This window comes from Sarcophilus harrisii, chromosome 1 (assembly GCF_902635505.1).
Source record: "Sarcophilus harrisii chromosome 1, mSarHar1.11, whole genome shotgun sequence".
Taxonomy (NCBI): domain Eukaryota; kingdom Metazoa; phylum Chordata; class Mammalia; order Dasyuromorphia; family Dasyuridae; genus Sarcophilus; species Sarcophilus harrisii.
Window position 1 is genome coordinate 252,697,183 of NC_045426.1, and position 27,749 is coordinate 252,724,931.

Genomic DNA, 27,749 nt, shown 5'->3' on the forward strand with positions numbered 1-27,749 from the left:
TTTCAAGTGTTGACCACATAAAGGCTGCCCCTTATGCCTTTCCACTATGGATGTTCCCTCCTCCAGCATAGTTCATACAGGCCAGTGGTGTCGAGTCTGAGCACTTGGGCATTATCTACTTTCCACAGGGGGACTCTGGAGGCCCACTTGTCTGTGAGGAACAAGGCCAGTGGTTCCTGGCTGGAATCACCAGTTTTGGCCATGGCTGTGCAAGGAGGAACCGGCCAGGGGTCTTTGCAAATGTGGTGGCCTTTGAAGACTGGATCAGGGAACGAGTGGAAGGCGCAGCTTTCCCTGAGCAACCTGAGCCGATCCCAATGCCTTTGGTAGAAGACTCTGACAATTGTACTATTGCCTTGCCAGGTAAATGAGATTGGAGTAGGCTGATTTCTGGGCTGGGCAATGGGAATTCAGCCAGTCTAAATGCTAACTTTCTTGACCAGAATGTGGCATTGCTCCCAGACCTGGTGACTGGCCCTGGAAAGCTGTAATAATTACTCCAGCATCTCTACCCTGCCATGGGGTGTTGGTAGCAGAGAAATGGGTTCTTGCACCAGCCAGCTGCTTTCTGGGGTAAGAAATATTTGCTGTGGAATTGTCTTCCAGAAGGAAGAATGGGGGGGGGGGTTACAGGTCATGAATAACTTAATGAACAGTTGATTCTTAACATTTCCTCTGGTTAAGTAACTTTCTCCCCAACCTACAGCCTAAAAGACATCAGTAGTTGGCATGTGATGCTTCCACCCAAGGCACAAAGGATACCTATTCTCCGCGCACTGTTAAATGTCAACTTCACAAGGGATTATGAGTATGACCTGGCCCTCTTGGAGCTAGCAGTCCCAGTGTCTTTTACTGAGGATACAAGGGCCGTGTGTTTACCCCGTCTGAATCACTACTTTTTGCCCAGTAGCCAGTGCCGTCTGATCCAATGGGGCCGGGGAGGTGAGTCTACAATTCCCCTCTGCACATCCAGCTGCCAAAGCTAGGAAGCACGGCAAGTCCTGCGGCTTTCCACTTTGTTGTCTCCCCAGAGCCACCCCTGGCTTCCCCATCCCTGTTGGAAGCTGAAATGACATCTAACTGGTGGTGTTATTGCCTCCGTGGCTCAAAGGTGGACGTGGTACCCGACCCCTTGGAGAATCCTAGCATCCTGTGTGCTGAATACCATGAAGAAGAGAAAAATGGCTGTTGGGTAATAAAGGGTTCTGATAACCTGTTTAGGGGAGCAGTGGGGCCTTACTGGGGTTATCTGGGGCCATATTTCTAATAAACCTTCTCATTTCTCAGATGGGAAGCCGCTGGGGCCTCTTATGCGAGGAATCAGGATCCTGGTTTCTGGCAGGTCTTTCAAAGCCTCCAGAAGATTGTTTTCGGCCTCGGGTGTTCTCCCCTCTACAACTTCAAAGCCTCTGGATCAAGCAGGCAGCCCTTACCTCCTACATGGAGGATCAGCTCAACTGGAATTGGACGCCTGTGAAAACCTTTCTATTATTCTGTCCCTTCAAACCCAAGTCTGGAGGTGAGTAGAATCTTGTTTTCATGTCCAGCTCTTTGGGCAGGGAGGCAACAGGGAGATTTGGGTGGAGGGATGCATTTGAATAGGATTTCAAATGTTCAGTGGTGAGGTTCAGGGTTGTCACTGGGAAGGAAGGGACTATGGGGCCATAGGAATGAATCCTATGAACTGTGACTAATGGCTGCCTGTGCATTTTCCTTTTCAAGCTTGTGGTATTCAGTCATACAAAGATAGTAATCCATGGCCCTGGGTGGCAGAGGTGCACGGTGCCAGGGATGAAGTTTGTATGGGCACTCTAGTAAGCTCTGGTTGGGTCCTAACAGACACTCATTGTGTGGCCAGGTAGGTTTCTTTCAGGGGTGGTGGTGAGGGAAGTAGAGACTACCCCATTTCTCTATATAATTTAAAGAAATAAAACTGTCCTTTTCAACAGGCATGGCTCCATAGCGTCCCATCTACAGGTTAAACTGGGTAGAACACGCTTCGGTACCCCGGGCCACGTGTTAAGGCCAGTCAGCAGCATTGAGTACACCATGGGATCACCCCTAGTCCTACTGCAGCTAGAGACTAGGGTAGAAATGTCAGCTTCTGCTCTGCCAGTCTGTCTGCATTATGGGCCAGTTTTCATAAATATGAACTGTTATGTGGTAGGCTGGAAAGATATTGTAAACCGAGGTGAGCAAAAGGATCCTATTAAAAAATAGGAATTTTGGGAGGATTTAGGTCTTCTAAAAATTAGTAGATTTCTAATAGAGGGATGGGGCTGGGGGACTGATGCTTTCATGGGGACATAGTCCTTTTTTTTCTGATGGGTCTCCATTTTATTCTGAAGTCCCTGTGGCGGTACCAGTCATCATCTTGACCCCAAAAGAATGTCCCTGGGTCAACAACCCCACCCTGCCTCCAGAAACCATCTGTGTAGCATATCGCAGTAAAAGAATATACAGATATGAGGTATGAATGGTCTGGAATGATCAAGTGATGGGGGAAGGGAAACTGTTATTGGGAAGCTGTAATGAAGGGACAACAGGTGGGCTGAAGTTGTAATCCCTCCAACCTCAAGTAGTCCTGGAAGCTAAGCTATTATTTTTTCATGCAGGTTGACTCAGGCTCATCTCTCATGTGCAAACGAGGACCTGACTCCTGGGTCCTGGTAGGCATTTCAATAAGGGGAAGCCATGAACTGTTTGCCCCAGTGGAGACCCAACAGTCTTGGATCTCTCAAACTGTATGGGATGCACCCTTTGTGTAATTCAGCCAGTGACTCCAGACCTTGAACTGATCCAGAAGCAGAGCCTGAACTGTTCTTCTACTACCCAGGGGGAGAGGATGAAATGTCCCTCTTTATTTAAATCATGTCTCAAATGGCTGCCTCTGGAATGCACCCAAACCAGTTCCATGCTGGGAACCTCGAAAGCTTCAAGAAGGGTGACAATGGTGATGACAAACTGGTGTCTAATTGGACTTGCATTCCAAGTGGTGATAATTTGAGCCAAAGAATCCTGGGGGTGGAATGAATATGTTCAATAAACACAGTGCTAACATTACCAGGAGCTTCATGCCTGATGCCTGTGGGGAGAGTTGGGGAAATTATCAAAGGAACATTAGGAATTGGGTTCAGGGGAAGAGAAAAAGCCAGTCAGGGGGGCCAACAACCCACTGGTTTTAGATGAGAGGTCTTGCTTAAACTCTACATAAAACATGGTCCTAGCTTAAAGGAGCAATCACAAACTGAGGGGGAAAGCCTAGATGTGCAGTCCAGTGGAGGGGAGCCCAAGGCTGGTTTATTCTGACTGTGTTGGCTACAGAGCTGCTCAACCCTCACCCTCAACACACTACAAGTGCCACAAGTTTGAGTCAAAGACCAGAGCTAGAAGAGAAATTTGTAGCGGCCATTCACTCCTGCCTTCATTGGGCAGGGTGTGCCCAAAGTCACCTGATTGTTTGTTATATGCAGCATTCACTATGTGTCTCAACCCCATTGATTTCCTATCAAATGATCAGAGTAGATCTAGCTCTACCCTTGGACAAAATTAGCTATTTCTGATGACTCTAAAATCTGTCAAAGAAGGGAAATTGCACTTATACCCATTTTTTTTAATATAACTTTTTATTGACAGAACCCATGTCTGGGTAATTTTTTACAACATTATTCTTTGTACTCACTTCTGTTGCAACTTTTCCCCTCCCTCTCTCCACCCCCTCCCCCAGATGCCAAGCAGTCCTATGTTAAATATATCACAGTATATCCTAGATACAATATATGTGTGCAGAACCAAACAGTTCTCTTTTTGCACAGGAAGAATTGGATTCAGAAGGAAAAAAATAACTCGAAGAAAAATAAATGCAAACAGTTTGCATTCATTTCCCAGTGTTATTTCTTTGGGTGTAGCTGCTTCTGTCCATCATTGATCAATTAGAACTGAATTATATCATCTCTTTGAAGAAATCTACTTCCATTGCAATACATCCTCATACAGTATTGTTGTTGAACTATATAATTTCTTGGTTCTGCCCATTTTACTTTGCATCTGTTCATATAAGTCTCTCCAAGCCTCTCAGTATTCATCCTGTTAAGTCATTTCTTACAGAACAATAATCCATAAAATTCATTTACCACGATTTACCCAACCAAATGTTGGGCATCCATTCATTTTCCAGTTTCTAGCCTCTACAAACAGGGCTGCCACAAACATTTTGGCACAAAGAGGTCCCTTTCCCTTCCTTAGTATTTCTTTTGGGTATAAGCCCAGTAGTAGCAACTGCTGGATTAAAGGGTATTCACAATTTGACAACTTTTTTCTGCCCATTCTTTTGCTTGGTGTTTCTAATTGGTTCTTCTGGGAATTTAAGTAGATGAGCTCTGATGTTAACCCTCATAACTAAAAGACTTAAATTCTAACAGCAATTCTGTCCACCTTTTCCTGGATTCTCTAATAGAAAGAGATCCCCTTTCTCCTTCCCCTCCCCCCAGCAAGTCTGGATAAGTGAAGGAAAAGTGATATTTAAATAGTGTGCATCTACCTTACAGAGGCGTTTCCTTGGAACTAGTTTTGAGAGAATAAGTGTTTTTCCTGAACCCTCCCCTTCCCATGAAGAGAGAAACCACAAAAGGTTAGAACAGGAAGCACCTTGGAGTTCTAGTCCAGTTTTTTATCATATTAAGAGATGAGGAAACTGAGGCAAGGAGAAAGGAAGTAATTTCCTAAGCTGGACAGCTGAGTTTTCAGCTCCTTTTTAGGGACATCAACCTCCCAGCCTTCCCCTTCAGGGCCCAGGTAAAACTCCTGCTGCTTCTTAGGGGTCTTGTCTTCCTCCCTTTCCTTTCTCATGACTCTTTCATCTCCCTGTCCAAGAGCAGGCCCTTACCTGGCAGGCATCTTTACCCCCTTGTACAAAGCCAGCACACACCATGTCCGGCTGGATAACGTGTGGCTCGTCAGGATCAGGTTTTATGTTGTAAAGACAGTTGCATGTTTCTCAACTAATCAAAGGTACCCCCGGCTGCTGCAAGATCTTGGGGTTAGAAAGACTCGCTGTAGCAAAAGCAGATAAGGGTACATATCAAATCCTCCAGCCTCTCCATCTCTTTGAATATCACTGGCTCTGGCAACCCATATACCCGCAGAGTCTTACCTGAGCTGTGTGAGTTACCCCAGCCTGTGATGGTGCAATGGAGTCCATTGGGGAAAGAGGCATTGGCAGCTGGTAGCCAGACAGGATGGATATCTCCTTGTGACCCCTCTTCCACATAGTTATGATGGGTGAAGCCCTTGGCTACTGTCATGACCACTGAGTCAGGGTTATAGGTGCTGAGTTGATGACCCCCAGCTTCACCTCATAATCATCCAACCTATGCTCCCTGAGAAGAGGGCAAATGAAGGAGAGCTGGGATGGAGGAGTCCTTCATCCCTTCCACTGCTTCCCTCCATTTCTGAATCCCAGCAGCACCCTCTGTCCTTTCACTTTCCCCCAAAACCTCCCCCAGTCCCCAGCTCTGTGCCTCCCTAGGCTTCTCTCTCCCAACCTTTGCTCTAACCTTGGGAAGCAGTGGGCAGCAGTCAGCACCCACTGTTTGGATACAAGAGAGCCACCGCATACGTGGATGCCATTGTAGGTTATGCTGACCTGCCAAGGCCACTGGCCAGGGGAAGCATTGGTACCGCCCACAATTCGTGCCTGAGGGGCCACACCACAGGAAACTTCTGGAAGAGGACAAAGATGGGAAGGGACTGTTTAGGGACTTCGGTGTCCCTAAATTAGAGAATGGACTCCTTTCCTAACCATCTAGCCACCTCTCTTTTAACTCTGCCCAATATCACTCAATAACTCTTCCTCTCCTAACTATGTATTTTTCCTTTCCTACCTACTTATTCTCCTCTCCCCTTCCTCTTTTCCTACCTTTCTGATACTCTGGGTGTGTGTAGTAGAGATAAGGTGAAGAACTTCCAGCAGCTGAACTTCCAAGGACGTTTAACTTCCTCTTCTGTATTTTTAGTTTCTCTAGGTCTCTGTGACCTGCCTGGGTATGTTGAGTGGTAGCCAATATGTACTTAGATTTTAGACATATGTATTTAACCTCAAATGATGACATTTATCACTGTTCAAGTTATCAACATCTGGACAATTGATGGGTCCTCTCGGAACTAGGGAATCTGCTATTTTTGGTACTAATAACATCTAATTAAGGGGGGGGGGGAGAAACACCTATTTCTTAATGTTCTCCAACACATGATGTAATCCTTGGTATCTAAAACCTTTAAAAAACTGTATACCTTATCCCCTTCTTTAGCCCTTTTACCATGAGTTATGTCTCTTTCCCTCCTCACGGTGGAATTGTTCATTCTCATGAGAATTTATTAAATAAACAATTTTTCTGCTTTTTACTTAGAGAGGTCTCTGAGCAGTCATTTTTGAGTAGGATTTTCTATCCCTCACAGTTTTGGGGGGTCAGTCCGGGATGAGTCTTTGGGGGAGACAGCTGCCCACCCCCAACAGGGATAGGCGCTCCCAAGGCTAGTTTTTTTTCATGGTCTCTGGCTCTGAGTGTTTACCCTCCCTCCCTCTCTAACAAACGACTCCAGGCAGAGATACTCAGTGAAAAGCAGAATTGAAGAGGAAAAGGCGAAATAGAGTCCTGACGGGCCATAGCGGCACTCTGAAAAGAAACAGATGTTCTCGAGGTGAGCTTGGAAAGTCTGGGGTCTATTCGCTGGGTCAAGGGAGACCCGAGAGACTAGCCCTCCTCAAAATTGCTTTGGTGGACTGCTATTGACTCAACGGTAAAGGATTTTCTAAGAAGACTCTGGTGACTGCGGGGCGTGAGGGTAACGAAGGACCTCCGCTGACAATTTGGTTTGAGACCAAGTTGTAAAAATGGGACAGAAGCAGTCCAAAGATTTATGTTAGGACTTTAGCTAGGAAATTCAAGAAAAATAGAGCTCTGGGTCTGTGTGTGTGTGTATGTTTGTCTACTTTGCATTCTGTTCTATGTTAAAAGTTAGCAAGCTCATAAGAGATAAGAATTCAGCCTCTGTGTTGCAGGCAGTGGGTTAGGTAGGAAAAACAAGTTTGAAAAATCTTTTTCTCTCTTCCTCTACCTCTAGCTAACAGCTTTAGCTTTGTGGGGAAAAGGGAGAGAAGGGAGAGAAGAAAAAAAAATGTTTAAGGTAAAGCAAGGATTTGGTGCTTAACTCTTTCCTGGCTTACTAAATAAGTTTGAATGGAATATCTAGGTAGATTTCAGGAAATCTCATGAACTAAAGTATTGATTAATTTTAAAATAATTTTAAATTGGCATGTTGGAAACAAGAAACTGCAGATATTGGAAGGGAGGAATAAAAATAGATTAAGTGAGGTAAATAGCTGAACACGGGGGGCTCTCTGACTTCTTGGACCTGTGGGAAAACTAAGTGTGTTTCTAAAAAATTGTGCCAGGAGAAGAAAGAAAAATCATTAGTAGCAAGTTTGCTTTCATGAAATTAGAGAACAGAGAGTTTAAGAAGGCTAAACTGATTAATTGTTTGTCTGAAACATCTGATTAAGAGTTTTGGGAACTTACTATATTTTAAAGAGGTAATATAATTTTGAAATTGAAATAAAATTGAAATCGGGGGAAATAATTTTACTGTTGTCTTGCACAGATTAGATTTATTATGGGTAAAAATCTTAAGGATTGTTTGAATATTGTGGCCTTTACAACTGAAGAGAAAAACTTTTCTTTTTTTTTATTATTTGGTTGGACTTCAAATTAAAATTCAAAATTATTGTTATTAAACAAAATGCCAGTAGTTTACCTTGGGTGGGGGGGTCATATTTGTATCTCCCTACTTAAATGGTATATTGGTTTTTAAAATTATTTGGTAATTTATAAACTATATTATAAGTTTTATGAAATTTTGTTCAAAATTAATTGTGAATCTTAAAGTTTAAAGTTAAAAAAAAGGGTGATTTAAAGACAAGGAAAAGAGAGATTGATTTACAAAAGCAATTAATAGTTTAAATGGAACATCAAGTCAGTTTCTTTTTTTTTTTTTTTTTTAAATTTTTATTTAATAGCCTTTTATTTACAGGATATATACATGGGTAACTTTACAGCATTAACAATTGCCAAACCTCTTGTTCCAATTTTTCACCTCTTACCCGCCCCCACCCCCTCCCCTAGATGGCAGGATGACCAGTAGATGTTAAATATATTAAAATATAACTTAGATACACAATAAGTATACATGACCAAAACATTATTTTGCTGTACAAAAAGAATCAGACTCTGAATTATTGTACAATTAGCTTGTGAAGGAAATCAAAAATGCAGGTGTGCATAAATATAGGGATTGGGAATTCAATGTAATGGTTTTTAGTCATCTCCCAGAGTTCTTTTTCTGGGTATAGCTAGTTCAGTTCATTACTGCTCCATTAGAAATGATTTGGTTGATCTCGTTGCTGAGGATGGCCTGATCCATCAGAACTGGTCATCATCTAGTATTGTTGTTGAAGTATATAATGATCTCCTGGTCCTGCTCATTTCACTCAGCATCAGTTCGTGTAAGTCTCTCCAGGCCTTTCTGAAATCATCCTGTTGGTCATTTCTTACAGAACAGTAATATTCCATAATTTTCATATACCACAGTTTATTCAGCCATTCTCCAAATGATGGACATCCATTCAGTTTCCAGTTTCTAGCCACTACAAAAAGGGCTGCCACAAACATTCGTGCACATACAGGTCCCTTTCCCTTCTTTATAATCTCTTTGGGATATAATCCCAGTAGTAACACTGCTGGATCAAAGGGTATGCACAGTTTGATAACTTTTTGAGCATAGGAACATCAAGTCAGAAGGTTCACAGAGAGACGGCTGTGAGACTGGATGTGTTTTTGCAGGGGGAGAGCAGCAGTGGAAAGCTGGAGCTGCTTTTGGTTGAAGAAAGCTAAATCTATTTTAAAGGGACACACTGCTCTTACAAGATGTTAATTGATTGAACATTTGTTTCTTTAGATATATAATGGTTTTTGTGTTTAAAGAATATAATCAGAAATGTTATATATACTTTGAAAGGGTTATTTCACAAAGGTTTAATTGATGTTTTTGAGAACTTTTCAGATTCTTTTATGTAAAAATAGGAAGTTTTAATTAACCGTATTGATGCCAATTATTTATTTATTTATTTATTTTTATTTAATAGCCTTTTATTTACAGGTTATATGTATGGGTAACTTTACAGCATTAACAATTGCCAAACCTCTTGTTCCAATTTTTCACCTCTTACCTCCCACCCCCTCCCCCAGATGGCAGGATGATCAGTAGATGTTAAATATATTAAAATATAAATTACATACACAATAAGTATACATGACCAAACCGTTATTTTGCTGTACAAAAAGAATCAGACTCTGAAATATTGTACAATTAGCTTGTGAAGGAAATCAAAAATGCAGGTGGCCATAAATATAGGGATTGGGAATTCAATGTCATGGTTTTTAGTCATCTCCCAGAGTTCTTTCTCTGGGCGTAGCTGCAAACCTCTCTCTTATCTTAATGGGACAAAGGAAGATTGAACATTTTGAAACACCCCATTACAAGAATTAGCTTACCCCTAGCTGCTCACCTGCAGAAGGCATGACTCCCCAGCAACGATCTCCTTAGAAACAGATTGTTTGCCATTCTCTCACTATGGGATTCTACTCTGGCCTCAAATTCACATCGTTATAGCAACTGGAGTTTCTTGCATCATCTGGGGTGCCAGAAGTTCCAAGTGCTAATTCTAGCTACAGTGTATATGCTTTCATCCAGCACAGTTTCTACTGGGTCTGGATCTCAAAGAAAGCATGAAAAAGGAAAAAGTTTCTAATAGGTCTTTTTGTAGTGGTAAAGAATTGAAAAATGAGTAGATGCCTATCACTTGGGGGATGGCTGGATAAGTTATGTCTGTTATATGAAAGTAATGAAATATGATCTATAAAAATGAACAAGCTGGTTTTAGAAAGGCCTGGTAAGATTTACATGTACTGATGCTGAGCAAAACAAGCAGAATCAGGAAAACATCATAACAATAGCAAGATTGTCTGAGGATCAGCTATGAGAGACTTGGTTCTTCCCATCGGTTCAGCGATCCAAGGCAATTCCATAAACTTTGGATGGAAAAAGAGCTTCTGCAGACTGAGAGACAACTATGGAGACTGAATGTAAATCAACACATGCAGTTTACTTTTTTTTTCTTTCTGCTTTTTTTTTTTTTATATGTGTGTATGTTCTCCTGGTTTTTTCCTCTTGTTTTGATTTCTCTCTCCCAACATGATTCATATGGAAATACATTAAAAAATAAATGTACATGTATAAGAAAAAATTATTTTACATTTAACTATGGAAAATTAAAAAACAAAGAAAGAAAAAAAGATGAGAGAGCTAAAATATTCTGATAATTCAGCTTAGATTATTGATAAAGGAAATACCAAAGGTGATAAATATGACTTACAGCATGCCCAATTTATATACTTGGATATAGGGCAGGAGATGAATGGCCAACACAGGTTTTGTTTTCTGGGTTGCTGTAGTTGTGTGTTTTCTAAAAGAAACTTGAATAAACGTAAAGCCGAAGTTTGCAATAAGTATGATGTCCGTTTTCCAAAAGATGACATCACTGTGCTTAATGACAATAAAGAAGATGTGGATGCTCTAAAATATAGAACACCGTAGCTGGAGTCTGGAAGACTTAAGTTCAAATTCAGCCTCAGACACAGTGTGTCCCTGGGAATGTCCCTTAACCCCATTACCTTGAGTTTCCTCATCGATAAAAGGATCTGAAAGAAGTGGCAAATCACTCTAATATCCTTGCCAAGAAAACTCCAATTAGGATCATGAAAAGTCAAACACAAATGAAGAACAATAAAGATCACAGGATATGTCAAAGAGAATGGATGACAGATCCATTGATTCATGAAAATGAAACTGGAGGAGGCAGCTACATGGCACAGTGGATAGAGCACCAGCTCTGAAGTCAGGAGAACCTGAGTTCAAATTTGGCCTCAGACATAACACTTCTAGATGTATGACTCAGCCCAAGTTACTTAACTAGTGCCTCAGCAAGAGAAGAAAAGAAAGTGGAAAAGAAATCCAAGTCAGTACACTTTGCTCCTTAGCCAGATGTCAAGGAAGAATTCCCAGGGCCATCAAAGGTTAGGGGTGAAAAATGGGAAGAAACAAGGCTTAAATCTAGAGAAAAGAAACTCAGCTCTACTGAGAAAAATGCAGGAACAAATGGAAGTTCTTCAGGAAAAGTTAGTAAGGCTTTTGGAAATACCAAGAGATCCACAATAGATAGTGAAGAATCAGAGGAACACAGATCTATTTTTGACAACATAGCCCAGCCACTCTGAGGAGTCTCCCCTTTGGGTTATTCACATATCATACTGTTTTGAAAATACTATCCTGGATAATTGCAGCTTCTCTTCCTCAAGAAAGAATATTAGTCATATCATTGCAAGCTAATATCTAATTTGTTATATTTTGAAAATTTGCCCTTGCCTATATGAAGTATAATACTTGTAATTATTGAGTGTGTAGGAAAGATAGATGCTCAGATAATTGAGAAATTCAGGATTTCTAAGAATCTATCTTTTTTTTTTTTTAATAGCCTTTTATTTACAGGATATATGCATGGGTAACTTTACAGCATTAACAATTGCCAAACCTCTTGTTCCAATTTTCCTCTACCCCCCCCCACCCCTCCCCTAGATGGCAGGATGACCAGTAGATGTTAAATATATTAAAAGTATAAATTAGATACACAATAAGTATACATGACCAAAAACGTTATTTGCTGTACAAAAGAATCAGACTCTGAAATATTGTACAATTAGCTTGTGAAAGGAAATCAAAATGCAGGTGGAAGGCATAAATATGAGTTAGAATTCAATGTAATGGTTTTAGTCATCTCCCAGAGTTCACTACAGGCATAGCTAGTTCAGTTCATTACTGCTCCATTGGAAATGGTTGGTTGATCTCGTTGCTGAGGATGACCTGGTCCATCAGAACTGGTCATCATAGTATTATTGTTAGAAGTATATAATGATCTCTGGTCCTGCTCATTCACTCAGCATCAGTTCGTGTAAGTCTCTCCAGGCTTTCTGAGAATTATCCTGTTGGTCATTTCTTCCAGAACAGTAATATTCCATATATTCATATAGCGCACAATTTATTCAGCCATTCTCCAACTGATGGACATCCATTCCGGTTTCCACTTACTAGCCACTACAAAAGGGCTGCCACAAACATTCTACGTGCACAGGTCCCTTTCCTTCTTTATAATCTCTTTGGGATATAATCGGTAGTAACACTGCTGGATCAAGGGTATGCGCAGTTTGATAACGCACGACATAGTTCCAAACTGCTCTCCAGAATGTTTGGATTCGTTCACAACTCCACCAACAATGCATCAATGTCCCAGTTTTCCCACATCCCCTCCAACAATCATCATTATTTTTTCCTGTCATCTTAGCCAATCTGACAGGTGTGTAGTGGTATCTCTAAGAATCTATCTTTGGAGAATATTAAATTCTTGGGGCATCAAATGCTTAAAGAACATTTTCATTTCATCTTGATTTTAGAAATTTTTGTTATTCAACCATAAAATATTAAAATCTAACAAATTTTTCATCTTACATTTCAGAAACAGCTTAAGTTAAAATTAAGCATATCTAATAACAAAAAATAAATACTTCATTTTATAGCCAAGAGATAAACAGTATTCTACCTCCTTAGATTCCATCAGTTTCCTTTTCTTTAACATTTGGGAGTTTCTTTTCCTTTCTTTTTTTTTTTTAATTCTTTTTAATACACATTGCTTTCTGAATCATGTTGAGAGGAAAAATCAGAGCAAAAGGGAAAAACCATGGGAGAGGAAAAAAAATGAACAAGCATAAAAAAGAACATGTTTTGATTTACATTCAATCTCTATAGTTGTTCAGATGGCATTTTCTATCCAAGTGTATTGCAATTGCCTCAGCATGGGAGTTTATTTTAAATGAACAAGTCTCAGTTCAATCATAATATCTAATAATTCTCAAAATTCTGAATACCATAGCTACACAAAAATTGAGTTCTTTGTCTAACTTTACATTTATATCTCTTGTTAAACATTGGACTTGGTAGTTCAAACTCATTTTACTGGAAACATTTGGGTAATAAAAGGGGATTATATTTTCAATGGATAAATAAATAGCAGGATTGGGAAAGAGTTAACTTTTTGGGGGGACATCCCTCCTCCTACATGTCCATAGACCCATAGATTCTCCTCCATATTTCCCTTCTCTACCAGAATTCATAGAGGACCATTTGTACCATGCTTGCTCTAGTCTCTCAAATACCCAGAATCTCTTTTCCCAGTTCTGAAGTAGCTTTTGCTTTTCATGTAAAATACTGAGTTGTAACCCACCACCACTCCACATGCAAACAATTTTTTTGTAGAAATACTGTACACATTACCCTTTGATGCAGCACTATTTCTACTCCCAAAGAGATTTTAAAGTATGGCAAGGGAACCACATGTGCAAAAATGTGGGAGCCCTTTCTGTAGTAGCAGGAAACTGGAGACTGAATGGATGCCCATCAATTGGAGAATGGCTAAATAATTGTGGTATATAAATGTTATGGAATATTGTTGTTGTGTAAGAAATGACCAGCAGGATGAATACAGAGAGGCCTGGAGAAACTTAGGTGAACTGATGCTAAGTGAAATGAGCAGAAGCAGGAGATCATTCTATATTGCAACCACAAGATTGGACTATAATCAGTTCTGATGGACTTGGCTCTCTTCAACATTGAGATGATTCAAACCAGTTCCAATTGTTCAGTGATAAAGAAAGGCATCTACACACAAAGAGGACTGTGGGAACTGAGTGTGGAACACAACATAGCATTTTCATGCTTTCTGTTGATGTTTGCTTGCATTTTGTTTTCGTTCTCAGGTTTTTTTTTCTACATCCAATTTTTCTTGTGCAGCAAGATAAATGTATAAATATGTATACATATATTGGATTTAACATATATTTCAACATATTTAACATGTATTGCACTACCTGTCATCTAGGAGAGGGGGTGAGGCGAAAGAGAAAAATTTAGAACAGAAAGTTTTGCAAGGGTCAGTTTTGAAAAATTACCCATGCATATTTTTTCAATAAAAAGCTTTAATAAAATAAGAAAGAAAGAAAGAAGAGAAATACTGCATATATGGATACAAGTAGGGGTAGGGAAGATAAAAGAAAAGATAATATTGGGGGGAGAATAGTCACAAGCAAAACTAACATCCAGAACCTGAAAGGATTAAGGGGAGAAGAAAAGAACTACAATGAACATAAGAATTAATTTAGATTGCCTCTTAGTGGAACATTAATGTAATGAAATATTATGCTATTAGAAATTATGAAAGCATTATTGATGTCAGGAGGGGAAAAGAGCTACTGAAATATTTTTTAAATGCAGAAAAGAGAATAGAAGGAAATTCAGAAAGAAGCAGAACAAATTGAACAATCTTTAAATATTTAGAAAAAAATTTTAAGCAAGTAATGTAAAATAGGGATTCAGTTTGAAATAGAATTTTTTTAGGGTGTTCTACTATATATATAGAAATGCTTCATTTTTTTGGTGTGTTAAGTTTAAAATATATAAATTTTTAAAATTTAAATAGGATTGGTGATAAAGTAAGAGAAGAACCTTACAAATAAGGGAAAGAAGTAGAGAAAAGGGCACAGAGAGGTTAGGAATGAAAATTAGGGATAAAATTAGGTAGATAATAAGAGGACAGATCCAAATTAATGTATTTGTCTGTCATCTTAGATAAATTGGAAAATTGTGCCCACTTCTATTTAAAGACAATATCCTTCTAACACTTTGTTTTTTAATATATGCTACTGACTTAAAATAAAGACCATAGGCCATGAAAACCAGAAAGAAAAAGAAAAACATTTGGTTTTAACTCCTAGATTTTATCAGCTATTGAAACCCAAAAGTTCTTTCTGCAACTTCACTGTTTACATCTGAAAGATGTCAACCTCTTTATTGCATTCTTCATAGAAATAGAAATGATGACTTTTGTCAAGAGTTTAGAATTCCAGGAGAAATTAAATGATAAAGGAATTTTTTAATGTCCTGAAGGCAATCTTATTTAACTTTGGCTCCAGCCCAGATAGATATTGATCAAAGAGCTCTATACCTTCTTCATCTAATTTAGTCAACAGAGATACTCTTTAACCTACATGGGTTAAATTCCACAAAAATATTTTGTTAATATAGCTTATCTTTGGGATCTGTAATCTCAATTTAAAGATTTTGTTTCAACTTGGAGGAAAAGTTTGGGAGGAATGTTAAGTTGGGGAGATGAAAGACAAAAGAAAAAAAATAAAAGTTGTTGAAAATTTTTGATTATATGTATATATGTGTGTATGTGAAGTCAAGACATACTATGTTCACTTCTTTTTTCTGTTTTTTTTTCTCTTCAATGGTTTTTCACTTTCATTCTGATTTTTCTCTTTCAATGTGATTCATAAAGTAATGTGTACTAAAAGAATTAATATACAAGCATTATGTATATTATAACACAAAACCAGAAAAAATAAAATAATTAATTTTTTTAAAAAAGAAATTCAGGTCCATGGGGCCAAAAATAAATAAATTGGCAAACTAGAAATCATAGCTTCAATTATTGTTTTGTTGATTGAATAGACTTAAGAAAATAATGGAGAAAATGTTAATAACAAAGATTAAATTAAAATAAATGGTGTTTTGCATTTTTTCTGGAAAAATGGTAATGTAAAAAAAATAAAATTTTTGAGTACACCAATAATGTCATATGTAAATAAATTAATTTGTATTTTTACATTATATAAAAATTTCATGTTAATGTATACATTAATCTTTCATGTGAATATAATATAAATATTTTTTTGGCTGAGGCAATTGGGGTTAAGTGACTTGCCCAGGGTGACACAGCTAGGCAGTGTTAAGTGTCTGATGGCAGATTTGAACTCAGGTCCTCCTGTCTGCAGCTCCCACATTCTATCCACTGTATCATCTAGCTAACCCTATTTTATATTATTTTAAAAGAAAAATCTGTATCTAATAGAGATTTACAGTCTTGTGTACAATATGCTTTCTATTCTACCATTTACATGTGGATGCCCATTTGAATTTGTGTTTGTTACATTCAGAATGCATATATATGTATGTGCATCCATACATTTCTATCTATCTGTCTTTGCCTCCTGTATAGTTTTTTCCCAAAGTAGAGTAACAAAGTATCAATTCCCATTCAGAAACTCAATATTAGCAATACCTAAAGACAACTTTTATTTTACCCTACAAGATAGCATAAACATGCTAAAAGGAACTCCCAAAAAGAAACAAAAAAACACAAAAGTCACACCCAGAAGTACTTAAACAGATACTGAATCACTTCAAATATCCAGATAGTTTGGTCATATTGTGTCACATTTAAGTTTAGATTCTCCCCACAAGTCATGCTTTATGACTCCAGGCCAATAATTCCATTCCCAGCAATCTGCATTATGTGAATCATTTTTCTCTCCAGGTATTTGCACTACAAATAGGTATGAGATCCATTCGTTTATTTTAGGAACAAACTTCATTAAATTTTTGTCCAATAATTACCTCTGGTCCTTGGAAGAATGCATAAAACTGTATGAGGGACTCTATCTCTACACCACCACTATTACCTCTTGCAATAATAGGGAAACTTCTTAATTAAGGGCCTGCTTATTCAAAATTATTCTTGAAAATAGTGTGATAGAAAAATTATATTATGAAACATGATTACCAAAATTTTAGTGATAAAAGCTAGGAATAGATTAGTTGATCAGTGGAATAGATTGGTTAGGGACAAACAGTCAACAAATACTTAACAGTAACTGTCTTTGACAACCAGATCCCAACTTTTGGGATAAGAACTTACTGTTGATAAAAATTGCTGGGAAAATTGGAAACTAATATATAGAAGTAGGCATTGATCCATACTTAACGCCGTACACCCAAGATAAGGTCAAAATGGGTTCATGACCTGGGCATAAAGATAAATTATTAATAAATTAGAGGAACATAGGATAGTTTACCCTCTCAGACCTGTGGAGGAGATCTTTATGACCAAAAGCAGAACTAGATCATTACTAATTCCACAAAATAGAAAATTTCGATTATACCAAACTGAAAAGTTTTTGTGTGCAAAACAAAACTAATGCAGAAGACAAGATTAGAAGGGGAAGCAATAAATTTGGAGAATATTTTTACAGTCAAAAGTTCTGATAAAGTCCTCATTTCCAAAATATACTTAAGAGGAGTGCTCTAATTTATAAAAAATCAGGCATTCTCAATTGAAAAATGGTCAAAGGATATGAACAGACAATTCTCAGATGAAGAAATTGAAACTATTTCTAGTCATATGAAAAGATGCTCCAAGTCATTATTAATCAGAGAAATGCAAATTAAGACATCTAAGATACCACTACACACCTGTCAGATTGTAAGATGACGGAAAAATAATGATTCAATTTGGAGGATGCAGGAAAACTGGGACATTGATGCATTATTGGTGGAGTTGTGAATGGGTCCAACCATTTTGGAGAGTAGTTTGAGACTATATAAAAAAGTTATCATGCTTTTCCTTTGGTCAACAGTATTACTACTGGATTATATCCCAAAGAGATTATAAAAAAGAGGAAGGGACCTGTATGTGCACGAATGTTTGTGGCAGCCCTTTTGTAGTGGCTAAAAGTGGAAACTGAATGGATGTCCATCAGTTTAGGAATAGCTGAATAAATTGTGCTATATGATCATGGAATATTACTGTTTCTGTAAGAAATGACCAACGGATGATTTCAGAAAGGCCTGGAGACACACGAACTGATGCTGAGTGAAATGAGCAGGACCAGGAGATCATTATATACTTCAACAACAATACTATACGATGACCAGTTCTGATGGACAGGCCATCACCAGCAGTGAGATCAACCAAATCATTTCTAATGGAGCATTAATGAACTGAACTATTTCTGCAAGAAAAGAACTCTGGGAGATGACTAAAAACCATTACATTATTCCCAGTCCCTATATTTATACACCTGCATCTTTGATTTCCTTCACAAGCTAATTGTACAATAATTCAGAGTCTGATTCTTTTGTGCAGCAAAATAATATTTTAGTCATGTATACTTATTGTGTATCTAAGTTATAACACATATATTTAACATCTACTGGTCATCCTGCCATTTAGGGAGGGTGGGGGAGTAAGAGGTGAAAATTGGAACAAGAAGGTTTGGCAATTGTTAATGCTGTAAAGTTACCCATGTATATATCCTGTAAATTAAAGGCTATTAAATAAAAAAAAATAAAAATAAAAAAAAAAATATCTTGGAAACTGGCAAAAACTCCAAAAAAAAAAAAAAAAAAAAAAAAAGAATGAAATTAATAAATTAGAGGAACATAGGATAGTTTACTCTCAGACCTGTGGAAGGAAGGTCTTTATAACTTCAAAAGCAGAACTAGAGATCATTACTGATCATAAAATAAATTTCGATTATACCAAACTGAAAAGTTTTTGGCACAAACAAAACTAATTCAGACAAGATTAGAAGGGAAGCAATAGAAGCTGAGAAAATATTTTTACAGTCAAGGTTCTGATAAAGGCCTCATTTCCAAAATATAGAGAATTAACTCTAATTTATAAAAAATCAAGCCATTCTCAATTGAAAATGGTCAAAGGATATGAACAGACAATTCTCAGATGAAATTGAAACTATTTCTAGTCATGAAAGATGCTCCAAGTCATTATTAATCAGAGAGAAATGCAAATTAAGACAACTCTAAGATACCACTACACACCTGTCAGATTATGGCTAAGATGACAGGAAAAAAATAATATTGATTGTTGGAGGGGATCTCTTGGAAAACTGGGACATTGATGCATTGTTGGTGGAGTTGTGAAAAATTGGTCCAGCCATTTTGGAGAGTGGTTGGAACTATACTTAAAAGTTATCAAACTGTGCATGCCTTTGATCACATGAGTGTTACTACTGGATTATATATCCCAAAGAGAGATTATAAAGAGGAAAGGACCTGTATGTGCACGAATGTTTTGGCAGCCCTTTTGCTTAGTGGCTAAAAAGTGGAAACTAGTGGATGTCCATCAGTTGAATAGCTGAATAAATTGTGCTATATGAATATTATGGAATATTACTGTTCTGTGAAAATGACCAACAGGATAATTTCAGAAAGCCCTGGAGACTTACACGAACTGATGCTGGGTAAAATGAGCAGGACCAGAGATCATTATATACTTCAACAACAATACTATATGATGACCAGTTCCTGATGGACCAGGTCATCCTCAACCTTGAGATCAACCAAATCATTTCCAATGGAGCAGTAATGAACTGAACTAGCTATGCCAGAAAAATAACTCTGGAGATGACTAAAAAGAAACCATACATTGAATTCCCAATCCCCTATTGTACCCACCCTGCCTTTTGATTTCCTTCACAAGCTAATTGTACAATATTTCAAGTCTGATTCTTTTGTACAGCAAAATAACGTTTTAGTCATGTATACTTGGCCCAATGTATCTAATTTATATTTTAATATATTTAACATCTAGTACCATCTAGGAGGGTGGGGGTAAGAGGTGAAAAATTGGAACAAGAGGTTTGGCAATTGTTAATCCTGTAAAGTTACCCATGTATATATCCTGTAACTAAAAGGCTATTAAATTAAAAAAAAAAAAAAAAACTTGAGAGTATAAGAATAAATGGACTTTTCCTTAAAATAATCAGCAGCATCTATTTAAAACCATCAGTAAGCATCATATGTAATGGAGACAAACTGCAACCATTCCCAATAAGATCTGGAGTGAAACAAGGTTGCCCACTATCACCGTTACTATTTAATATTGTGTTAGAAACGCTAGCTATAGCAATAAGAGCTGAAAGAGATTCGAAAGGTGGGAATAGGCAATAGAAACTAAATTATCACTCTTTGCGATGACGCTGATGTCTTAGAGAACCCCAAATTCTGCAAAAGTTATTAGAAATAATCCACAACTTTAGCAAAGTTGCTGGTTACTAAAATAAACCCACATAAGTCATCAGCATTCTTATATCACTAACAAAATTCAACAGTCAGAGTTACAAGAAATTCCATTTAAAGTAACTACTGATAATATAAAATATTTAGGAATCTATCTGCCAAGGGAAAATCAGAAACTTTATGAGCAAAATTACAGACCACTTTTCTTCAAATTAAGTCTGGTCTAACCAATTGGAAAAATATTCAATGATCTTGGATAGAGACGAGCAAATATAATAAAGATGACAATATTACGACAATCTATTTATTTAGCTATACCAATCAGACCCCCAAAAACTATTTTAATGACCTAGAAAAATAACAACAAAGTTCATAGCGGAAAACAAAGGTCCAAAGGAATTTCAGGAATTAATGAAAAAAAAATCAAAATGAAGGTTGACTTAGCTGTACCAGATCTAAAATTATATTATAGAGCAGTTACGAAACTGTTTTGGTATTGGCTAAGGAATGAATTAGTTGATCAGTGGAATTGATTAGGTTCAGGGATGAAAACAGTCAACAAATACATAACCTAGTCTTTGTCGAAACCCAAAGATCCCAGCTTTTGGGATAAAGAACTGTTTGATAAAAATTGCTGGGAAAATTGGAAACTAATATGGCAGAAACTAGGCATTGATCCATACTTAACGCCGTACACACCAAGATAAGGTCAAAATGGGTTCATGACCTAGGCATAAAGAATGAAATTATTAATAAATTAGAGACATGGGATAGTTTACCTCTCAGACCTGTGGAAGGGAAGGTCTTTATGACCAAAAGCAGAACTAGAGATCATTACTGATCACAAAATAGAAAATTTCGATTATACCAAGCTGAAAAGTTTTTGTACAAACAAAACTAATGCAGACAGATTAGAAGGAAGCAATGATTACGGGAAGAAATATTTTTACAGTCAAAAGTTCTGATAAAGTCCTCATTTCCAAAATATATAGAGGTGCTCTAATTTATAAAAAAATCAAGCATTCCAATTGAAAAATGGTCAAAGGATATGAACAGACAATTCTCAGATGAAGAAATTGAAACTATTTCTAGAATCTTATGAAAAGAACCAAGTCATTATTAATCAAAATGCAATTAAAAAGACAACTCTAAGATACCACTACACACCTGTCAGATTGGCTAAGATGACGGGAAAAAATCATGATGATTGTTGGAGGATGCGGGAAAACTGGGACATTGATGCATTGTTGGAGTTGTGAATGAGTTAGCATTTTGGAAGTAGTTTGGAACTATGCTCAAAAAGTTATCAAACTGTACTGCCCCAGTCAACAGTGTTACTACTGGGATTATATCCCAAAGAGATTATATAAAAGAAAGGAAGGGACCTGCTATTTTGGAGGTGTTTGTGGCAGCCCTTTTTGTAGTGGCTAAAAGGTGGAAACTGAATGGATGTCCATCAGTTGGAGAATGGCTAGGAATAAATTGTATGCTATATGAATATTATGGAATATTACTGTTCTGCATGAAATGACCATAGGATGATTTCAGAAAGGCCTGGAGAGACTTACGAACGCTGATGCTGAGTGAAATGAGCAGGACCAGGAGATCATTATATACTTCAACAACAATACTATACGATGACCAGTTCTGATGGACCAGGCCATCCTCAGCAACGAGATCAACCAATCATTTCAATGGAGCATTAATGAACTGAACTAGCTATACCCAGAAAAATAACTCTGGGAGATGATAAAAACCATTACATTGAATTTAATCCCTATATTTATGCCCACCTGCCTTTTTGATTTCCTTCACAAGCTAATTGTACAATATTTAAGTCTGATTCTTTTTGTACAGCAAATAACGATTTGGTCATATATACTTATTATTATCTAATTTATATTTAATATATTTAACATCTACTGGTCATCCTGCCATCTAGGGAGGGTGGGGGTAAGAGGTGAAATTGGAACAAGAGGTTTGGCAATTGTTAATCCTGTAAAGTTACCCATGTATATATCCTGTAAATAAAAGGCTATTAATTAAAAAAAAAAAAAAAAAACTTGAGAGTATAAGAATAAATGGACTTTTCCTTAAAATAATCAGCAGCATCTATTTAAAACCATCAGTAAGCATCATATGTAATGGAGACAAACTGCAACCATTCCCAATAAGATCTATAGGTGAACAAGGTTGCCCACTATCACCCATTACTATTTAATATTGTGTTAAACATAGCTATAGCAATAAAACAGAAAGATTAAAGGAATAAGAATAGGCAATGAGAAACCAAATTATATCACTCTTTGCCATTGACATGATGGTATGCCAGAACCCCAGAGATTCTGCAAAAGTTATTAGAAATAATCCACAACTTTATAGCAAAGTTGCTGGTTATAAAATAAACCCATAGTCATCAGCATTCTTATATATCACTAACAAAATTCAACAGTCAAATTTACAAAGAGATTCCATTTAAAGTAACTACTGATAATATAAAATATTTAGGAATCTATCTGCCAAGGAAATCAGAAACACATGAGCCAAAATTACAGACCACTTTTCATACAAATTAAGTCTGATCTAACCAATTGGAAAAATATTAAATGATCTTGGATAGGGCGAACAAATATAATAAAAGATGACAATATTACCTAAACTAATCTATTTATTGGCGCTATACCAATCAGACTCCCAAAAACTATTTTAATGACCTAGAAAAAAAATAACAACAAAGTTCATATGGAAAACAAAAGGTCAAAATTTCAAGGGGTGTGAAAAAAAAATCAAATGAAGGTGGCTTAGCTGTACCAGATCTAAAATTATATTATAGAGCAGCAGTTACCAAAACTATTTAGTATTAATGGAATAGATTAGTTGATCAGTGGAATTGATTACAGAGGTTCGAGGATAAAACAGTCAACAAATATAGCAACCTAGTCTTTGGCAAACCCAAAGATCCAACTTTTGGGATAAGAACTTACTATTTGATAAAAATTGCTGGAAGGTGAAACTAATATGGCAGAAACTAGGCATTGGTCATATAGCATTACACCAGATAAAGGTCAAAATGGGTTCATGACCTAGGTATAAAGAATAAATTATTAATAAATTAGAGGGAACACTTAGGATAGTTTACCTCTCAAGACCTGTGGAAGGGGAAGGTCTTTATGACCAAAAGCAGAACTAGAGATCATTACTGATCACAAAATAGAAAATTTCAATTATACCAAACTGAAAAGTTTTGTACAAACAAAACTAATGCAGACAAGATTAGAGGAAAAAAAACTAAATTGGGAGAAAATATTTTACAGTCAAAAGTTCTGATGATCCTCATTTCCAAAATATGAAGAAATTAACTCTAATTTATAAAAATCAAGCCATTCTCAATTGAAAATGGTCAAAGGATATGAACAGACAATTCTCAGATGAAGAAATTGAAACTATTTCTAGTCATATGAAAAAGATGCTCCAAGTCATTATTAATCAGAGAAATGCAAATTAAGACAATACTAAGATACCACTACACACCTCAGATTGGCTAAGATGACGGAAAAAATAATGATGATTGTTGGAGGATGCTGAGAACTGGGACGATGATACATTATTGGTGGAGTTGTGAATGGGTCCAACCATTTTGGAGAGTAGTTTGGAACTATGCTCAAAAGTTATCAAACTGTGCATACCCTTTGATCAGCAGTGTTACTACTGGGATTATATCCAAAGTTATAAAAGAAAGGAAAGGGACTGTATGTGCACGAATGTTTGCTTGTACTGTAGCAGTGGCTAAAGAGTGGAAACTGAATGGATGTCCATCAGTTGGAGAATGACTGAATAAATTGTGCTATGGATATTATGGAATATTACTGTTCTGTGAAATGACCAACGGATGATTTCAGAAAGGCCTGGAGAGACTTACACGAACTGATGCTGGAGTGAAATAGAGCAGGACAGAGATCATTATATACTTTAACAACAATACTATACATTGAAGCCAGTTCTGATGGACCAGGCCATCCTCAACGATGAGATCAACCAAATCATTTCTAATGGAGCAGTAATGAACTGAACTAGCTATACCCAGAAAAAGAACTCTGGGAATGACTAAAAACCATTACATTGAATTCCCAATCCCTATATTTATGCCCACCTGCATTTTGATTTCCTTCACAAGCTAATTGTACAATATTTCAAGAGTCTGATTCTTTTTGGCACAACTAAATAACGTTTTGGTCATGTATCCTTATTGTGTATCTAAGTTATATTTTAATATATTTAACATCTACTGGTCATCCTGCCATTTAGGGGAGGGGGGGGGGGTAAGAGGTGAAAAATTGGAACAAGAGGTTTGGCAATTGTTAATGCTGTAGAAGAAGTTACCCATGTATATATCCTGTAAATAAAAAGCTATATTAAAAAATAAAAAAAAGAAAAAATTAGAGACAAAGTTTGGCAATTGTAATATATTAAAATTTTTATGTATATATCCTGTAAATAAAAGGCTATTAAATAAAAAATAAAAAAAAAAAAAAGAAAATTAATTTTGGCTTTTAGAAGGCAGTAAAGAGCAAAGATAGCCCTTTGGTTCCCATATACTCAATACCAATAAATGTGAACAAAAAGTAAAACCTCGCTGCAAAAAAAAAAAAAACATTAACCAGAAAAGGAGGCAGAGTTGCTAGTATGAGAAAAGACCCAGCTCATGTGACAGTACAAAGTTCTGGAGACTCCTCTACCCCACTGAGTGTCTAGAATAAATAAGCTTGGTGCAAAAAACAATGTTGAAAAGAATTACTGAAATACAGTATTAGGATTTCAGAAAAGTCTGGAGAGACTTACATGAACCAATGCTAAATAAAGTGAGTAGTATCCAGAGAACATTTTACACAGCAATAAGACTATGTGATGATCAACTCTGATAGATGTGGCTCTTTTCAACAATGAGATGATTCAGGCCAATTCCAACGCACTTGGGATGAAATGAACCATCTGCATCTAGAAAGAGAACATTTGGGGAGTGAATGTGGATAGTAATATTTTCACCTTTTTTATTATTTGTTTGCTTTTTATTTCTTTTTCATTTTTTCCCTTTTTTTTAAACTGATTTTTGTTGTGCAGCATGATAAATATGGAAATATGTTTAGAATTGCATATGTTTAACTCATATTGGATTACTTGCTGTCTGGGGAGGGGGGGGAGGGATGGAGGGAAGGGGAAGGGAAAGAGAAAAATCTGGAACACCAGGTTCCAGGGTAGATGCTGAAAATTATCTTTGCATGTGTTTTGAAAATACAAAGATATTAAAAAAATGTTTAAAAAGAAGGAAAAACATCAGAATCCTTTTTCCTAAAGGATCACAGAAAATACTGTCTGCTTTAAGTTAAGGGATTGTCATTTTAGAATCTTCCCTCCCTCCAAAATCTTTACCAAGTAAAAGACCTTCCCTTAAAAAAAATTCCTGATAAAAACTGGCATTTAGTCTCACTTGCTAAGTGATATAGTTTTCAAAAAAAAAAAAAAAAAAAAAAAAGTACCATCTCCTGGTTAACCAGTGATGGAGGGCCTTTAAAAAAATTTCTGATAAAACTGGCATTTATTGGTAATTGACCAGATGTCCAAAAGAAAGGTAGCATCTGTTGGTTAACCACTGAATGGAGGGCCTTTGCCCAGAGGGATATTTGAAGGTTAATTCTGGGGATTGTAGAATCCTACTCTGTACAGAGGCTTTTAGAAGTAACTCATACCTACAGAATCTTAGGTATTATGTGAAAATTTAGTTATGTCCTATTGGTGTAAAGTGTCTCTCATACTTTGCCTCTTGTCACACCTCAGCGAGTTGAGTAATATTCCTATTTTAAGAATGGGGAAAATGAGGTATGAGAGGTTAAATGACTTGTGTAGGACTTCACAAATATAGTCAATAATGATAGTCAGGATTAGGCTTAGTTTTTAGTTCTTAGACCATCAAATAACAGCTATATAACACCATAAGTCAAAAGCATTTGTTCTTTATCTATATCCATTAAAACACAGAATTTGGGGGAGGAAAAGGATAAGAGCTCACATTCTAATTGGCATGACAACATGCAAATCATTATACAATACCTATATAGCAAAATTTTGAGTCTACTAAAAAAATGCAGGCAAACAGAAATAGAGGGATTGGGAATTCTATGTAGTGGTTCATCGTTCATCTCCCAGAGTCCTTTTCCTGGATATAGCTGCTTCAATTCATTATTGCTCTATTAGAACTGAGTTGGTTCATCTCATTATTGAAGATGACCATGTCCATCAGAATTGATCACCATATAGTATTGTTGTTGATGTATATAATTATCTCCTGGTCCTGCTCATTTCACTCAGCATCAGTTCATGTAAGTCTCTCCAGGCCTTTCTGGACTCATCCTGCTGGTCATTTCTTACAGAATCATAATATTCCATAATATTCATATACCACAATTTATTCAGCCATTCTCCAATTGATGGACATCTATTCTGTTTCCAGTTTCTGGCCACTACAAAGAGGGCTGTCACAAACATTCTTGCACTACAGGTTCCTTTCCCTTCTTTAAAATCTCTTTGGGATATAAGCCCAGGAGTAACACTGCTGGATCAAAGGGTACGCACAGCTTGATAACTTTTTGAGCATAGTTCCAAATCGCTCTCCAGAATGTCACAATTCCACCAACAATGCATCAGTATCCCAATTTTCCCACATAACCCTCCAACATTTCGCATTATCTTTCCCTGTTATTCTAGCCAGTCAGAAGGTGTGTAGTGGTATCTCAGAGTTGTCTTAATTTGCATCTGAGGAAAATGTTGTAAGAAGTTTTAAAATCCTGGCTAGCAACTGTACAGATAAATCAACAAAGGATTGATATGTATCTCACATTTTCACATATCACATTTATAGATATAGAGAGGAGAGGAGAGATGTTTACATATGTGTAGCTATAAAATAATATATATAAAATGTCACTTTCGGGGGGCTAGGGGAGTTACTTCTCCAGATCCAGTTAGAATAGAGAGGGTTCATAGGCAGGATTACAAAAAGCATTTGGGTATAAGAGCAAATAGGTCATCACAGGTTTTTTTCAGAAAAGATAAAGGATACTTCTTGTTATAAAGACCTGGTAATGACTCTAGGGGAGGCTTTATCTCTTTTGAGATAAGACTTCTGTAGGTTTGCCTATAGTGGAATATGTCTGCAGTAGGGAAGTGAGGTTGGGAAGGTTGGGACCATGCTGAGCTAAGAGACTTCAGGGAGTTTGCAGGATATTCTGACTCTGTTGAGGGTAATCCATTGGTGATGATCAGTGGGACTGATTAGATATGTAAGTGACTCAGTGAAAAACCTGAGAAAAGAAAGACTTCTTCCAAGGGCTCTAAACGGGAGATATGATATAGGGAAGCAGTTCCATACCTTACTCTCCTCCCTCTCTGTCCCCACAACTCCCACACCCCCCCCATATCACATTGTATTTTCTATTTCTGCACTCCCACCACCCATCTCACAGGAACTCTCCTGCCCTGATTTTTACTCATTTCTTTCAGTGTTTTTTTGTTGGAGAGTCTGACACAAGAACTGAACTATGCTTGCTTGGTGCAGCTGAAAATGAGAGTGGTTAGCCTTCAAGTCATAGGAGGCC

The 27,749-nt window shown here is 37.1% G+C and overlaps 1 protein-coding gene across 1 annotated transcript in view; it reads left to right on the forward strand.

The window, feature by feature from the left end:
- The window catches only part of LOC116419945 (polyserase-2-like), a 38,901-nt gene that overhangs the window by 1,271 nt on the left and 9,881 nt on the right, over positions 1-27,749 (forward strand). Inside the window, exons 3-5 of the mRNA XM_031942727.1 lie at positions 129-363; positions 444-573; positions 707-942. Of these exons, the coding sequence (XP_031798587.1) occupies positions 129-363; positions 444-573; positions 707-942 (601 nt within the window). The remainder of the gene's footprint in view (positions 1-128; positions 364-443; positions 574-706; positions 943-27,749) is intronic.